The 18866-nt window shown below is 41.3% G+C and overlaps 1 protein-coding gene across 2 annotated transcripts in view; it reads left to right on the forward strand.

Moving 5' to 3' along the window:
* tmtc1 (transmembrane O-mannosyltransferase targeting cadherins 1) overlaps nt 1–18866 on the forward strand; it is a 152865-nt gene that overhangs the window by 10108 nt on the left and 123891 nt on the right. Inside the window, exons 2-4 of one of the 2 annotated variants that reach the window (XM_044343776.1) lie at nt 1698–1815; nt 3098–3588; nt 16166–16343. In XM_044343776.1, coding sequence (XP_044199711.1) covers nt 3293–3588; nt 16166–16343 — 474 coding nt within the window. In that variant the 5' untranslated portion in view covers nt 1698–1815; nt 3098–3292. Of the gene's footprint in view, nt 1–771; nt 1816–3097; nt 3589–16165; nt 16344–18866 lie in introns of those variants that run through there. The other variant, XM_044343775.1, reaches the window with a different exon arrangement.

Here is an 18866-nt window from a genome sequence, read left to right on the forward strand (position 1 = left end):
AATTCTGTGACATGTTCATGATGTTGTTATTCAGGGCTTAACGTGTGCAGAACATGATGTAGAGCTGCTCTCAGGACTGGCACCTATTTTGTTGGATGTAACACTTCCACAGTCTCAAAATCAATAGATTGTCTCTGATATTTATGATATTTGTGAAATAATCTGTTCTGTTATTCTTTTGATTCCCTTTATTTTTACACTGGTGGTTGGAATCAGCCTATAACATACCTGCCAAGTTTTTAAAGATGTTACTCCCCTCAAGCTGCTCAAACCAACTTCTCAGAAGAAATACAGAGAACATAACCTCTGTGTCCTTAAACTTAACTGTGTGACATTAAGTTCATCAGCTGTCTATCCATATACGCAGACACCCAGTGTAGTAGAGACTAGCACAGCTTGTCCAAGGAGGGTTGATTCGAGGGCAACTGGACTTGGTTGTAGATACCTGAAGACGTTTCGCCTTTCATCCAAGGGGGCTTCTTCATTTCTAACTGACTGGCAGGGAGTACCAAGTATTTAAGCTCTGTGAGGTCATTATCAAGGTCATTGATACCACTTGGTTCGTTAGTGCTCCTGGCTGTTGTAATGACAGTTGTTAAGAGTTGTTGGAGTTATCTGAGGCCAGGTGTACACGACAGTCGTTGGAGTTGTCACATGAGGCCAAATGTGAATGGTTGTTAAGTCTCCTGGGAAGGGATGAAAGGACAACATTGTAGGTGGGGGATAAGCCATCTACAATGCTGTCCTTTCATCCCTTCCCAGGAGAAGGGATGAAAGGAAGCCCCTTGGATGAGAGGCGAAACGTCTTTAAGTATCTACAACCAAGTCCAGCTGCCCTCGATTCAACCTCCCTTGGATAACCATGGCCTGGATGGCTGAGAATCTTCACAGACAGTTGGACTAGTTTCTACTGGCACAAGTTCAAAAATAAGGTTTTTATTGTAAAGTAATTAAAGAGTAAACAACAAAACAGGATTTGTGGCTTCTAACAATGCAGCTGATACACAGCAGTTTGTAACATACAGGACATAAGCACTCATAGTAATCAATACCTGTACTTGCATCCACATACACACCTTTTGGATGCGCGCATGCACGGCAGGGGCCCATAACATGTTAATGTCTACTTCTCCTACAGGAGCATCCTGCATGTGTCTCCTTACTCTCCTGTCACTTGCTCACTGTCACTCCCTCCTCCTCCTGTCGGACTCGTTAGTTTATTATCGCTCGGTGTGCGGAGAAAAAAGGTCAAGTCTGTGCCATCGCAATCATGCGCTCATGCAGTTTCTGCCGGGCTGCATTGATTTTCTGCTGCTGATGTTACTGTCGGCCCGGGGAGGCAGCGCCCTCCTGCGCATGCGTTCGCAGGCGGGTTCTCATTGCTGATGTTGCTTTCAAGTACTCTACATAAGCTCGTACATCCAAATGCCATATCGCATCATCTCCTTCATCATCCCATTCCTTCTTCATGTTTCCTTCCCAAAGACTCCAGTGTTTTTTGTCAGTCCTTGACGGGTGTTTTCCTTCATACTCTTACAATTTTCTAGTATTCTCAGTCTTATTTTCCTTCAGAAAAATAATTTTGCAGTGGTTTATTCTTACTGTATTAAAAGCAACTTCAAATTCATAATGACAATAATAACTTCACAACAAGGAAATTGTTTTTGCTAAAGTGAAGCCAAAATATCTCCTTCCAGGGAGCTGCCATCTTGCTTGTGTGATGTCATTTGGAGCCAGAGTCTGCGCAGTAGAGTTGGGTAGCCGGATGACGATCTGCAGGACACGCCCCCTCAGCTGTCCTGCTGCCTGATGGAGGTTTGAGAGCGGCTGTCACAGCTGTCAATCATGACATCTCACCTCTATTTTATATCATGAAATAACTAATTAAAACAAATTTCATCAAACAAGTTATCAGAAAAATGAGCACTTGGACATACATCAGCGTGATAAGAACTACCTAAACTGTCAGAACCTATCTTTGGGAAAAATGTATTTGATGTGTACTTTGATTATCTAGTTTGGCTCATGTCCCATCCGCTAACATGGAGGGGGCGGGACTTATGATGTATACTGTAGCCAGCCAGCAGGGGGCAGTTGAGAGGTTTTGGCTTCACGTTTGGGGAGGTGTCACGATGTCTACAGTCAATGGTTGAAACCATGGATCTAGTATAAGAGCTGGATACCGAACTGAAAATGGCACCCATTCAGTCCAATAATTGCCTGCCTGCACGTATGCCAAAAAAAAGTTTTTAGCTTCTGGGTTTGCTTCCGCGTTGTGCGGTCCACTGAATATGTGCAGTGGTGTTTCTCCCACTGGCCCTGCCTGCGAGTTCTTGCTTGGCCCACAGACTTTACACTGTGATGACATCATGGATTTTTAAATTGCTTTTCTCAACTCGAGGAAAGTTTAACAAATATAAAACTTCTATGGATCAAAAATGCATAACAGAAAGAGGCATAATTGACGTTGTTTGCAGTTCGAGGTGTCTGGTCAAAAGTTTTACAGACGTCTCTTTTACAATGGTGGTCTATGGGGAAAATGCTTTTTGAGCTGCAGGAGTATTTATCGTTGCAATACTGCGAGTGAAAAGTGGGGAAAAATTGGCTGCAAGGCTGAGCAGGGGCATAGTATCCAGCTCTTATAATAAATTCATGGTTGACACTCATAGGAAGAAATAGTCTAGCTAGGTTGGTTTACAAACTTGAGTCGTAAACATTTTTTTAAAGGCTTTTTTGTTAGCCACTGTGGCATTTATGCTAATCAAGTTTAGTTTATTGACAATAAAAAAATAACTCAAGGTCTACTTAATCTACTAGGTTTTTCAAAAGCATTTTTTCTTTCTTTCTGAAAAAAGCTGCTTTCTGGAAGAAAAGTAAGTGGACCTTTAGTTAAGATTTTCCACACTTTTTTTCTTCTTATGCTCATTTGGTTATTATTTTACAAAAAATCAAAAACAGACATGTAAATAATATATGGCAGTCAACCAATAGGCCTTGCTAATCTAACTACTGTTTAAAAAAATAGCCTACAGTTTGTATTACAAAATGTCTGCAGAAATGTTAACTCCACAATTGACAAAAGTAAACGCTCTGACAGGTTGTCCGTTAAACACTGGAGTACGCCGTAGTCCGACGTTCACGAACCGCACCTGAAGGCAGCACAACACATCCACACTGTCCCAGCAATTCACCGCACACACAGCCGCTACCTGCCGAGCGGGATGGACGTATCCTCCGGTGGTCCCAGTTCCATCCTCAGCCCAGCGGAGCCGCGGGGGAAGCCAGGACCGACATGACAGCGCCGGCACGGGAGAAAAAATCCCGCCAGCAGCCGCGGGTGAGCGTCCGGCCGGAGGTGGTGTTGGCTGCGGGTCGCTACGCTGTGCTGGCCGCCCTGTGCGCCCTGTGCTACAGCAACTCTCTCCGCGGGGAGTTGGTGCACGACGATGTTTGGGCTATCATCAACAACCCGGACGTCCGACCAGGCTCCAGCCTCAGAAACATCTTCAGCAACGACTTCTGGGGCAAGAGGATGGCGGACAACACGAGCCACAAGTCTTACAGACCGCTGTGCATCCTCACCTTCAAGTAAGTTCCCTCTGCTCTCACAAGTCCGCCGTCTTCACCGAAAACAAACACTTTATGCTGGTTTACCCGCCTTGTTATCGCCATTAACCCGACGTAAGAGGCCAGTTGCGAACTATCTCTCCTATGAAAGCGATATAAACAAGCTATTAAAGCTGACGTCATGCAGCTGTCCGCTTATGGAAATAAGCTGTTGCAGCCTCACAGGCAACTTTAGAATAACAAGATCTTAATATTTCTCAACATAATACTTTATTAGATTATTATAGCGGCTTCATATGAGACAGAAAATACCAAGTGTACAGCGGTCGCTATTAATTCACAATAGACGCCTGTGGGGGGATTCTAGGAATATTGTAGAGATTTCTCGACAGCCTACAGGTTTCCATTATGTGCCTTCTTCAAGTCTCAGCTCCCATAATAAATATTTATATAGAGTTACAGCAGGAAGAGCAGCCTGGCTGGCCAGCTGCACACTGAGCTTGTCCCAGCAAATCTCTCCACACTCCACACTACACTGTTGATACAAATACAGGTTTAAGGAGTAAAGAAATTCAGATGACACGGAGCCAAAAGTAGACACAGAGAGGGTTTATCTGGAACTTGTTTTGCAGCTTTTTTTTTTAGGACTTTCACTTTGATGGCAGCGGAGAAGGAGGGGTGCAATGTGGGTTAGTTAGGATGGAGGGAGGGGATTTAAAGTTGTGGATGGGAAAACACGGCGTGTTTCGCATCATGCTGTGCTCCAGGAGGGCGGGTCTGCTGCGCTCAGTTTGGCGCTGTTTTGTGTTGGAGGAGCCGTGGCCAGCATCCAGAACAGGGTGGGATTGTGTTATAAATGATATTATGTTGCAGCGTTAGGAAAAGAGGGCAGCCCACACACTGTTTCTAAGTGAGGGAAAATGTCCAAATGGAGGCTTGCTGATGCAGAAAACAGCCCTAATCAAGTTTGTTTTCTTTTTTTTTTCTTTTAATTTTATAATTCAGCTGATGATGCATTTTGAGGTTGTAATGCTGTATACAAAGGTCTCTGATGGGTTTAAACTTCAGAATATAAAAAGGCAGATTGTTTCCCTCCAAAATAAATTGCATCTTTGTTGAGAAAAGATGAAAATGGTGGGAAAGAATTAGAGAAAACATGGACTTAAGGTTTGCTACCCAGCCATACTCATTCTTAACTGCTGATTCAGTCTGATTCAGGATCATAAATACTTTTTGGTACCAACTGAAATGTGTCCATTGCACAAAGTTTTGAAAAAAGTCAAGTATCAAAACTTGACTTCAGTCAAAGTTCTTGTTAGGCTGCGTGTGCTCAGACAAAACTGTGCCTTCTTCTGTCGAATGAGAAAAAGGTTTTGTAGAAAAATGTTTATATTTGTCAAAGAGAAGAATCAAAGGTAACTCAGGTATGGTATCTGCACTAGTATACAATTTCAAATGATAGCCAACACCGAAGGCCTCAGTATGCTTGTTCGATCGTCTAACAGCATCCAAAACTGCTTTTCTGGCAATAGAATTGGAGGGCTGCATCCAGCAAGTTTTGTTACTTTTACAAAACAGACAATGCAACAGTCACCTCGGCTTCAAGCAGGGATTGACCAGGTGTGTGGAGGTGAGAAAGTGAGCAGGTTTTCAGTTTCTTTTTTTTCTTTTTTTTCATTCTTCACGCTACTACTTTCATCAGTTTTCAGTGCAACACCATGAATGCATCTGACATCAAAGAAAAGACTGTGAAAGTGTGTGCTGTTATCCCTATTTGTACAGTTTGTTGTGTCCCTTCGAGTGTGGCCATTCTGACCAGCCAACACCTTGCCTTTAGACCTTACATACTGAGACCTTAACTATTAAGATTTTAAAATGAGAATGTTAAAATATCAGTAACACTGCCCCTTTACATGATGTATTGATCCTCATAGAGAGATTCATTACACCTCTGACACATTATAAGTCATCATAGGCACATCATAGCTGCATAGAGACAGTGTAATGGAATGTGGTTGGCTCGTCTGGTGACAGATGTGGAGGGGTTTTCATTGGCACTTTTAGCTGCTCTGAGTCAAACCATGCCGTGTTGATTTGCATATCCATTACCAGTTTAAATGCACCAATTTGTGCAAAGTTGCACCCGAGATGAACCATCTGTGGAGTCAGGCCAAAGAATGCCGACCCATCTCCAAGCAGGTTGCAGTAATGTCTTACTGGCAGGGCCAACCTGTGACGACCCCCCTTCTCCCTTTCAGACAATCTGTGTGTTGTGAGACTCAACTCATGTCTGTACTGAAGACCGGAGAGAAAGACATTTTAAAAGCCTCTATGTTCAGCCATCAGTCCTTTTGTAGCTTCTAACTGAATCTCTGTGGTTTGAAGTTTAGTTTCTCTCCCGTGTCCCTGTTTGTACTTTCAGATATCAGCTTTATTTGACTGTTTCCTGTTCACTTTCCGCTGTGTAGGAGTCGTGTTAAGTTACTGCTGATGAAAACACCTCCTGCTGCTGCTTCATATTAAATGGTTTTAAATAACGGGGAACTTTGATTGTGGAGAATTGAAAGGAAATCAAATGTGTTTATCCACTGTTCTAGTAAAGGGTAAACTTTTAACATCATCGACTCAAGACAAGTGCGTCATGAGTTAAAGACACACCTTTAAGTGGGTCGCTCTGTTGTAATGGAGATCCAAATCCCTGCTGTGCCGGGCTGACGTGCCAAGTCAAACTGATTCAAGCTAAGTCAGCACATGTGTATGGAAAAGGGCTATTAATGTGTCTTCAGGCAGAAGTCCATCAGCACACTGCGCACTTAAGATAACTAAAACCAAAAGGACTTGAGTGTGAGTGTGGGAACCGTGGCTTGTGTTTGGTCAGGCAACAGGACGGTTTCATTGTTTGATGATACTCAGTCTAATTACCCAACAGTGTTACAACCTCTCAAGCAGCTGCTCGCCAGTCCTCCCTCTGGTAATACAGTTGTTGAAGATGATATTGGCAGCTTAATGCTTCTCCAGAGAGCGGGCAGCGTGGCTTACGGCTTTGCAGGAGCATCTGCTCTCAGAAACACACACTACACCACTTAATGCCGAGTGTGTGTTGGAGACAGCAGAGCCGCCGTAATGGTCAGAGACAATGGAGGGGAAGGTGATCTTTCAGGAGTGACAGGTGTTGCCTTATTGCTCACTCGGGGTGGAAGTTCACTGCTTTGTCGTGCGGCTTCCAGGGATATTTGGCCGTCAGCCTCTCCACACTGTCTTCATTAGCTTGTCATGTGGAGGAAGCTGGTTCACATGGCAGACCCTCCCGACATATCTGGGTGGGGAACGAATGTGCAGCTGCACTCTTCTCCATCAGCAATGTGTGGTGTGTTAACTTTTAGTACAATCCTTACCTCTCAGCTGCTACCAGGGCTCAGACTAATGGCATTGCATCGTCCCAGGGATGGTAGAAAATGTGTTCAGGATGAACAGAGATCTTCCCCAGGATGCCTCCGGGACAGAAGGGATTTTATATATGATTATTTATTTATTTTAGACTATCACTTAGCAAATGACAAACTGAACTGAGCACTGACTACAACGGAGCATGTCTTCTCATACTGTTACTATAGTTACTAGTGATGTGTAGATTGCAGTTATATCCGCCGGCACAGCGGTTAATCCTCAGATCGGGCGAGTTGGGTCATAAAAATTAACATTCTGATTAATAGCCGATGGGTCGCGGGTTGTGAAATAATACATTATTAATGAGGAAAATATTAATATCCTTCTCTAAAATGTGAACATTGCAGAGAGGTACAAATAACTGACTCACAACTAAGCAAACTTACAACGGGGAATACTAAGAAATATACGGACACTAATAACAATTACTTCTACAATTATACAAGAGAGATTGCTGGAGAAAGTAGTGCACTCAGCACCGCATGGGTCAGGAGCGGAAATGGGACTGCAGCATACATAGTAGGCTACATATACATGTGCATGTGGAGAGACACACGCTCTTGCAGAAATAAAGATTAAAGGTTAATTCAGGTCACAGTGAATGTCAGGTCTGATTTATCTGCTCTTTCTCTCCCCGTAGAAATTGAACAGAGTGCGTTCAACTCCAAATGCTATCTGGACTTTTCACAATTAAAAGTATTAATAGACACCATTTGGTGAATGGAAAGTAGTTACTGACCAGTTTGATAAAAGCTGTACGGCTGCGTTTAGGTAGGATATTTTGCATCTGTCTCTCATTCAGTGACAAGTATGCATTGTTTTGATGTTGTCTGTTTTTTGAAACACAGATTTTTGGCACTGAATCATCTGACAGTCATTTTCTCTCCTGCAGCTGTTTGAGCGTTATGTATGATCATCTGCACAACAGAGATGAAGGAGATGGCTTGGTTTCACAGATTGGAGTCAGATCAGTAGACCCACAGCTGAGAGAGGCTCAGTGCACAACTTCATTGTTCAAGGTTCTGATGTACTTCAAAACCGATGCCGACAGCAGGAGAGATTTTGGACGTGCATGTGCTTCTGTTTTGTACTACGTTGGGTGTCTTTATATGGCGACATGTGCAGTCGGTGCGTACGTTTGGACCATAAATGTGGCCACAATGTTTGGGCCACACATGGACCTATGGGCACATGACGAAATTTACTTGTATTTGGAACACACTGAATATGCACCTTATCACTGTATATTGGCTGATTCACTCAGCCGATTTATTGGTGGGACTCTACTACAAATCAATGGATTTGACCTTTTCAGAGCAACCTATCCAGCCTATAGACGGGGAGAATTAGATACTTTAGATTTGATATTAAAAGACGGGGGAAAGTATTCAGATGAAGATCATTTGTGAGGGAGGAACCTTCGTTCTTAATTTTTAGTCACATTCTCCAGTTAAACTGTCATTCATATCATATCAATAATTTAAACAGATCAATTTGATCCAGGACCTTTAGTATTTGGATTAAGTAGCTCTTGAAAAAAGTCAGAAGTCTTTTTTCAATGTACCAGATACATATTAAATCAACATTTCACATCTTCTTCTTTGTAATCCATCAGACTCTGTGTCAGCAGATGCCTAATGCTAAAGGACTCGGTTCGGGGCCAGAAAAGCTTGATCGGAACATCCCTAATGAACATCATATTTTAAGATACAAATATGCATCAACATACATGCAAAGATAGCAGGAAAGTTGTGAGATTAGTGCGGTGCAATCAGTTGAACAAGAAAGTGGGGAAAAAACCCACCAGATCTCTCCAGCTGGATGTTCCACTGAAACACACCCAGATCCAGACGCTGGCCAGTCAGCATGTTTCAGCTAGTTTAGTCTGAAATTCATTCAAGTTAGCAGGCTAATAAACAATTTCAAACATTGATTGACTTTGTTCTTTTTCTCAGCCCGGACAGCTGGCTGGCTCTGGCTGACGTGTACTCTGCATGAAAGGAATCATGAGCTGTTCCCTGAATCATCTGAGGAAGGACTTTTTATGCATGCAGAAAAGCATATGGATATATTCATCTAACACCTGTGTCCTGGGGGTCACTTGTGTGTGTGTGTGTGTGTGTGTGTGTGTGTGTGTATTTTTCTGCTTTACACAAAGACAGGAACACACCCAACACACACAAACCCCTGTGGTAAACCTATGGGGAATGTGTAGTCAGTCCAGCATTGTCTCTTCTGTGCCAGTGAACACTGCAGGGCTTTTGGGATGTGATCAAGGTGAAGGACACGCACCAAGAGAGTAAATACACACACACACACACACACACACACACACACACACACACACACACACACACACACAGCAGCCTCAAGGCCCTTTTTATAGCTGAGTCCTGATGTGCACAACGAACTGAGCAGTGATTGCGGCGAGAAAACAACGGAGAGAGCGGGAGAGAAACGAGGAGAGAGAGAGATAGCAAGAGGCCATGTGATTAAAATAGCAACGCGAGGACAGATGACACAAGACAGGGAAGGAAGAAGTGTTGACGGATGCTCTTCTGGTAAACGTGGAGAGGAGGAGGAGGTGGACGAGATGGACACAGCACATAATGGAAAGAGACAAGTGCGGGAGATGAAGAGTGAAAAATAAGAAACGACAAAGAAGAGGAGTAAGAAAGTGATGGATGATGCTGCTGGAGTCCGAGACAAGCTGACTCAGCCGATGCGAGAGCTTCATTTCCCCAAATGCTGTTTATCTAAGCAGAAAAAAGTTATTACCTGAAGTTCAAGGATCTGAACGTGTTGTCATTTTGCCAGCCAGGACATTTAATTATCTACTATCCCTCATTTCAGAAAGAGTTTTTTTTCTTTATCGTATATTCAAAGCTTATCTAAAGCATTTTCACACGCTTTTCCGTTGTCTGCCCCTCTCGCCTGCAGTGTTTTATTCAGCCTATTTTACATCGCAGGGATTTGGTAAGAAAAAATTACCGTAGCTGTTAACTGCTGATGCAATGTTCTCCGGAATAATTAACAACCTATTTTTAGGATTCTTGCAACCTTCCTTTGGGTCATGGCCCAGTCTCCAGCACAGGAAAATATATCAGAGTGAAGGAAAGGAAGTTATCATGCTGCTGTTTCATGGTCACTAACCAGCAGAGAGCTCAATTATCTCTCCTTCACCTCTCCAGCCCGGCAGTCACAGAGGACACTGTGTCTGTGTTAGTTTCAAATCTTGCTCATGTCAGATTGCTTTAATTTTGCTCTGCTGATGGTGAGCCTAATGGCAGCGTTGTTGGTTCATCAAACTCAAGAGAAGTATATCTCAACAACTATTGTCAGATATGGTCAGAATGCCTTGAACTCCTCAGAGGATGATACCTAATAATTATGTCAACTCCCTGACCTTTCCTCTAGTGCTGCCGTCTGCATTTCCATTTGTACACCACCCATCCATTTTCAAGGTAGCCCAGACGTCCTACGTAAAATTGTTCCATTGTTGCTGGAGTTTTGATCAGACTTTTTCCCTTCTCTACGCACCTTGGAAGTAGGTTAAGTTGTGCCAGAAATGACTACACTACGTTTACCAAGATGTTCCCCAGCCAGATGGAATATGTAATACATAAGGTATTTCTGAGTCTGCCCCAGTGTCTCCTCCCAACTGGACTTACCCAGAAAACCAATAAAGGGAGTCATCCAGGAGGCATCTTATGACTACTTCAACAATTTGAAAGGAAGGAGCAGCGGTTTGACTCCAAGCTCCGTGGGTGAGAACAGCCACCCTGTGCAGGAAACTCATTTCCACCGCTTGTATCTCAAGTGTTTTTCTTTTGGTCACTACCCAAAAGCTCATGGCCATAGGTGAGGGTTGGAATGTAGATCGATCAGCCTCAGCTCCCTCTTCACCACAACGGTCCAGAGCGATGTCTGGGTTACTGCTGATGCAGCAGGCTGGATGCTCTGATAAGTGGAGACCAGCTCTGTATTTTGAATTTCCGTAACTGAAAGATAAAATTATCAACGCAAGCAGTATGTCAGATTACCTGATCAGAACCTCATGCTTCACTCACTGAGTAATTAAACGTCCATACAATTTTAAGAAACTAACTAAGTAATTAGTGCTTCCCCTGCACGGGTGAATCCAACAGCACAACTGTGACTCTGCTTGTAGGACATGATCCCTAAATGTCTGTGGGAGTGTTGACAAGCAGTCAGATCTACTAACTTCCACTGTCAGCCTGGGTGTCATGTTAGAGGCATCAGCCTGATGATCTGGATGATGATAGCCTGAAGTCTGACATGTAGTGTGTCACATCCAAAAACCTTATTTGGGACAACATGTGATAGCTTATTTTTCTGCACAATCCATACAGTAGCACATTATGTTTTGTTATATTCAAATAAATTATTACAAGCACATGTTCAAATTGAGGTGGTCTTTCTACAAATCTCTGAGCAACCACATCTGATAGTTTCACCCTGAGCTTTTTTTGTTTTAGCTTTTGTCAGGTCAAAATTTTCCCTACTTTGTCATTGGTCCATGACAGGATAACCTTCTGTGTAATCTGCTGTGGATGTTTATGTCTGCCAGAGCATGAAATGTCATGTTTTTGGTGGCTACTTCAACCTTTTCTTGAGTGCTACCATTAGGCCAGTTATCGTATAATTCATCTTCAAAAAATGCAGCGGTTGCAAGCATGCTTTGATTTAATGACTAAATAATTACCTTTGGGAGACGTAAGTGAAGTATATTATAAACTTTCCATGCCGCCACCGCAGAGCGGAGCAGCGGAGTCCCGTAACAAACGAGACCAGCTGACCAACAGACACCGCAGCATTAAACAACTTAAACTAACTCTGAGGTGAGAAAAAGAAAAGAGAATAGAAAATAACTTGGTGCTCAGTCTGTTTCATGTCAAAAACCCTGCGCCCGTTCAGCATCTTGTACAATGGAGGCTTTCCCCAGAGCTCAGCAGAGAGGCTCCTCTCATTGGTATCAATACAATCTTTTTAATTCCCATCCCTAAATATGATTAGTAGTTGTAATAATATGTTGGTCTGGAACAAAGTGTTGAGCACTTTCCTGACTTCACCATCCTCAGGCTCTGTTAATGTATCTACCTGCTGTTATTAATGTTAAATTCACCTCTACAGGAAGTGGTTGCTTTCTGGTGTGATGATCAGATAACAACAAGACAGTGATTACTAGCTGTTAAACTGTGGTTAGGTTGCCAGCAAGCTGACATGATTTTAATACTAAATCTGTCAGATGTACAAATGAAAAATTGATACATTTCTGGTCAAGACATAAAAACAAAATACAACTGATATTCAGCATTTTTTTTCAGACTGAGCAAGTGTAATTAATTGTCTACCAAAGATTAGTGTTTCTATTTGTTGCTGTCCAGTGAGACCTTTCAAGAACGTGCTGAAAAACAGCATTACTTTAAACTCATTGGCAGTTAAGAAATCAGCTGATGATAGATTTTTGGGTCAATACATATATTCATATTTGAGAGTAAAAAAATCTATGATGACATATCAAGTGATATTCATTGTCTTTTACATTAACAAACGTTTTTGATAGGGATTCCTACCAATACAACAATGTAAAAATACTCCATTACAAGTAAAAGTAGTGCATGAAAAATCCTACTTGAGTAAAAGTACATAAGTATTATGAGCTTGATGTAGTTAAAGTATTGCAGTAAAAGTAGTGATTTGGTCCCTCTGACTGATATATTATTATATATGACATCATTAGATTATTAATACTGAAGCATCAGTGTTGGAGCAGCATGTTACTGTTGTACTTTATATACAGTTAGTATAGTTTAGTCCAGTGGCTCCCAACCTAGGGGTCGGGCCCCTCCAAAGGGTCAGCAGATAAATCTGAGGGGTCGTGAGATGATTAATGGGAGAGGAAAGAAGAAAAAACAAAGTTCTGATACACAAATATGGTTTACACATTATTTACATCACCAGCCAGTCAAAGAAACTGAGACTGATTGTTGCATTAGTTAGTTTTTTAGTAGTATTATAGATGTAATGTGCAGATGGGTGTTCGTGGCTTGTAAGAGCATGATGTAACTGTGCTATGGTCCATCACTATTATGGTGTGTGTGTGTTTACAATTGTTCTGGCTTTTAAATTATTTCAACAATTAATACGGAAAAAGAAAAAAGAAAATGTGTGGAAACATGAATGGATGCGTAAAATCTAAGAGACACGATGCTGCATTCAAAATAATTCCAATTAAATTTTTATCCACCTTCATAATCATATTCATGGTGTTTTCAAGTCTTTTTGATGCTTTTGCAAAATCTAATAAAACTGAACCTCTGAAAACATAAAACTACTTAACTTGGACATACATGGGACTTCATGAATCCTTTATCGATACTGTAGACTGTTTTATTTTGTATAAGATGAGATTAGAGCTGCAACAATTAGTCCATTAATCGATTAGTTGCCAACTATTAAACTCATTGCCAACAATTTCGATAATCAATTAATTGTTTTGAGACATTTTTCAAGAAACCCCCTCCTCCCCCCAAATTCTCTGATTCCAGCATCTCATCATGTGTTTCTTTGGTCCTCTGTGAGAGTAAACTAAGTATCTTTGGGTTATGGACTGTTGGTTGGGACAATCAAGACATTTGAGGACGACATCTTGGACTTTGGGAAAAAGTTGATTGTCATTTTTCACCATTTTCTGACATTTTATGGACTGAACAACAAACCTATTAATCAAGAAAATAAGCCACAGATTAATCGATAATGACAATAATGGTTATTTGCAGCCCTAGATGAGATGTCAAACAAAATGTAGAATGACAATGAAGGACAATTTGAAGATGGGACCTGCGTATCTGACTGAACTTACATTTTTTAAGCTTCAAAAAGTCATGTAAAATACACTAGCTCATACATCATACAGAATGATATCCATGATAACATATATTAGTCACCATCATGCAGGCCCAGGCTCATTGTTATTCATCTTTGAGAGTAGTTGTTATATAGGCCCATCTCACAAAGGTCACAGATTAGATTCCTCCAGCAGCCAGAATGTGTGATGCTTCCTGTCAAAATGTCCTTGACCAGGACACTGAAGCCAGACCTGCTCCCTCATTGTAAGTCTCTCTGGATAAGCATGTCAACTAAATGCCTCAAATGAGAAATTTAAATTCTTCTGAAGCCTTCACATGGTGGATGGGTTGGGACCCCGGCCGGGTCCTTGGGGAAATCCATCTCATGGCCTCACTTGTTCCATACTCATCCCAGCATCAGCTACAAGGGCAGATCAGCATCAGCTAAGGTCAGGCAGAGATAATGGTGAGGGTTAATGCCCTCTCTGCAAGCACAAGCAGGTATTATCTGCTGTCCTCATTGAATTATGAATAACAGGGATAGTGGAGGCCAGAGTCGTCTTCATCACCATAATGGACTGGATGAGGGCACACAGATGAACCCATTAAACTAATTATAATCAGAGATAAGAAGTTCAGATCTGAAGCCATGTTTTGTTCATTTCCTTATATTTGGTTTTGTTCTGCTCGTATAAAGAAACATTAACCTCTTAGCATACAGTTTCCTGTTTTTTCCTTAAGTTGCTTTAAAGATGAAAGAATCATCTTATTCCACTTAGTCTGACACTTTCACATGTTCTTTATCATTTTGTTCCAACTCACCCATATTGTTGTTTTTCATGCAAATATTCCAGATGTCCTGTGTCACACGTTTTGGTACCTTTGGAAATTTTTGGATCTTCAATTCAATGTAAAATAAAGTTATCTTTTTTTTAACTTGATTAATTCTTTTATTCTGTTCATTTTAGAGCTGCAACAATTAGTCGATTAATCAGTTAGTTGCCAATAATTAATTGTTTGAGTCATTTTTTAAGAACAAAATGTCCAAATTCTCTGATTCCAGCTTCTCAAATCTGAATCTTTTCTGGTTTCTTTATTCTTCTATGACAGTAAACTGAATATGTTTGGGATGTGCCTTCGGCAAACATTTTTCACTGTTTTCTGACATTTAATAGACCAAACAACTAATCGATCAATGGAGAACATAATTGACAGATACATAGATAATGAAAATAATCGTTGAGTAAATTTCCTTCCTTTTTTTTATATTTTTATTTAAATAAATGCCTGCATTTGAGAAATTGAACCATAAATACATGCATACATAAAATAAAATAAAGTTTTGTGGGTTTAAACAAAATGAGCTGTTTGTAATGAATGGTTCACAAGTGAGTCAGCGAGGTTAGTACCACTTTTACATCTGCTCCTCACTACCTAGCACACTGGACCCGGTACAGTTTGCCTACCATCCCAACCGATCAATGGAAGACACCATAGCACACATCCTCCACTCCACCCTGTCTCACCTGGACAAGAAAGGGAGCTATGTGAGATTACTGTTCATTGACTACAGTTCAGCATTTAACACCATAGTTTCCTCCAGGCTTGGTACAAAGCTCAAGGACCTGGGATTAAAAACCTCACTGTGCATATGGATCCTTGAATTCCTGATGGACAGACTACAGGTGGTGAGGGTAGTTCAGGAACCTGCACTATAGTAATGCTTCACTCTTCCTGGGTTGACTATTATCAGGTTGTTGATATTCTGTCGGGCGGAGAGGGAATTGTCACAGCGTAATACCAATTATGATAAAGAAGGTGAAAATTGCGTATCTCACTGTTTTTCCTCACTGAGGGATTAGCTGCTGGAAGATCTTAAGCAGGGTGTGATTTGGTGTCAGGAAGTCGACATTCTCTCTCAAAGCAATCGTGCTCTTTTCATTTGAAATTCACGGCAGTGCGGAAAATGGATTGAGATTCTCTTCAGGATTATAAGACAATCACTTGATCCTGGAACTGTAAAAGTTAATTTGCTTTTGAGATTCCCACAGTAAATCCACAGCTGTATATGGCTGAGTGATTGTTTTAGATAGAGTTGACTCTTTTTTTTGTCTATATGGTTAGGCTGCATGGGGAAAATGAATGACACTGACTGTAATTATTGATCCATCAGTCTGTATCTGTCTTTTATCTAATATCTTTCACACATGAACAGATCACATTTGCACAGCGCTCTCATCCCAGTGTGCTGAATAATTCTCTCTCTCTCTGTCTGTCAGGTTGAACATCCTGCTGGGTGGCATGACGCCTCTGTATTTCCACATCGTCAACGTGTGTCTGCACTGCGCCGTAACTTGCCTGCTCATGCACACGTGTGACCGCTGCGTGTTCGAAGACCCACGTCTGGCGTTCGTCACGGCGCTCCTCTTCGCCGTGCATCCTGTCCACACTGAGGCCGTGAGTACATGACACACACTGACTGTCACAGAGTGCTAATGAGACAAGGTGGGAGTCCACCACACAAGATCAAGGTTCCATCCGGAGCACCATACAGAGTTACTACCAGAAACAAGTCAAAAACAATACAAGAATAAACATGAGAAATGCTTTTCTCTCAGTTTAATTTGAAACTTTGACCTTTGACTAAATGTTCCATTTCACTGAAATAGTTACTGTAAGAAGAGTGACCTTTTCCTCCTTGCCTCTACCACCTGCATTATTTTACCAGCTCTAATCCCTCACCCAGCAACCTTGGCTCCTGAAAAGCACTAGGAGTACTTCAACATTGTATTTATTTTCTGGCAGAGAGTAAGATGGGGAGATTGATACCACTCTCCTATCTGTCTGTTAGATAAATATAAAGCTACAGTCAGCAGTCGGTTGGTTTAGCTTTGTATGAAGACTGGAAAAAGGGGAAACAGCTTGCCTGGCTCTGTAACAATTCCATTTGTTAAATTTGTACAAAAATCCAAGTGTAAAAATGCATCATTTTACGGGGAGTTATGTTCCCAGGGTATCTGCAGGTCTTGTTAAGTTTTAAAAAGCACTGAATTCACAATCCTTAAAACAGAGAATGTTAGATTGTTGTTAGTTAAAATGTTGGTTATAACATAACTGTATTACTACGTTTTTTAATTGGTTAATCCATCCACCCATTTTCTTACACAGTCCAGGTCGCATTAATTCAATTATATCTTTTGGAATTATTGTTATACTGTATACTGTTGTTAAAAATCAAAAATGTGATATAATAAAATATAATTCTAGACCATATCATCACTACTGGTTTTCCATCCGACCTTCATACATTTTTTGACATTTCTTGCCAAAAATATCCCACTGGGCGACAGGTCCCCGGCTGGAATCAAACTGCACACATTGCAGTTATGTAGTAACATTTCCTTTGTTCATTAGTAGACTTTAGATTCTGGTAGGTGGATTTTGTTATCTTATGGCCAAACCTGGCTAGCTGTTTCCAGTCTTAACGCTAAACTAAGCTAATTGGCCTCTGGCTGTAATCGTATATTATCTTTATACGATTGCAAATAAGCGCCCCTAATTTATCAAGCCATTCTTTTAAGAGTGTGTAAGTGAGTGAGTAATTTAGCATCATACATCATAGCAGCGACGTCATAGCAACTGGTGCTTAGGTAGACAGGGGAAAATATGACATTTTCTATACCTTTGACATGACGAATGTTGAATATGATGGTGTAAAAACAGCACCCAATTCAAAACATTGATGTGTCTTTTGCAGGAACTGATGAAAATGTAAATGATAGATTATAGTTAGTCAATTGTCAACACTTCAAAATGTTACGATCAAAATTGCTACTAGGTAAGGCTTTTTTAAGGCAATATCTTGCCAATGATTCTAGTTCCAGTACAGCCCAGTAGAACCAGGAGCAGAGATGTCACACAGTAACACCTCACCTTCACATGTATGACACCTTCTGCCTGCTACTGCTAACGTATGGTTTTACACTTGTATTACACCCTTCTTCTCAAAATAGAAATCCAGGAAGTGTAGTGAAGTGGAACATCTGCCCAGGTCTCATGGGTGCAGTTCAGCTGGAGTCAGTGGCAAACATTTTGTACTTCACTAGAACATAATTACCTTCAGTCTTTATCCTGTAGCCTACATGGTTGGCTAATTGGTTGAAAAGACTGTGGAATGTCGATGGAGTAAATTGATCGCCTGTGGATATTCGCTTGCTCGTCTTTTCTGAATTAAATAGCCTTTTTTTAAAAAATGTTTCTATTTAAAATACAGCCTGGTGCAAGACAACCAAGTGGAGAAGCAGAGTCAGGGGCAGAATTTATGCTCAAGTTGACTCAGAATTTATTCAGAGCCTAAACACAGACGACATTCCCCTCGGGGTGCTGGCTTTGTCCCAGTTGAGTATTTTGTGCTGCTGCTTCCTATTGGGAAGCCACTGCCACCTCATACCTATTCAACAGTTCTTCTTCTGTGACTGTGTGTTATATTCTAATAATATTTTTATTTTATGTTATCTTTACAAGTTTGGGAATGATTCAAGATTTTAATCTTTTTTTCCTGCAAAATATAAGAAAACAAAAACAGGATTACACGTTATTCAAGTAACAACTACCAGTACCAGATGCCTTTAATAAATAGACCACCACATCCAGTTTATTAATCAGTTTCAGCAGCACAGTCATGCTTTTTGTGTTTCGGAACCAGCCACATATCTGCAGACAGCTGGCTTGCTAGCATTAGCTACCCAGCATGCAGGGGCACACTGTTCCATCGACTCCCTCGGCTTCACCACTTGTAATCAGAGATAGCATCTCACCAACTAACACATAGGGCGTGTGCAGATCAGTGTGCAGTCTTTTTTCAGTTTGTTATTCTCATGTAATGATGCAATGGTAAAAATTTACTAGCTTGCCAAAGCCTGCTAGCCACCTTGAGTCACAACACTCCAATTAACTGCAGCAGGTTGCATATAGCATAAC

The sequence above is a fragment of the Thunnus albacares genome, chromosome 23 (assembly GCF_914725855.1).
Source record: "Thunnus albacares chromosome 23, fThuAlb1.1, whole genome shotgun sequence".
Taxonomy (NCBI): Eukaryota; Metazoa; Chordata; class Actinopteri; order Scombriformes; family Scombridae; genus Thunnus; species Thunnus albacares.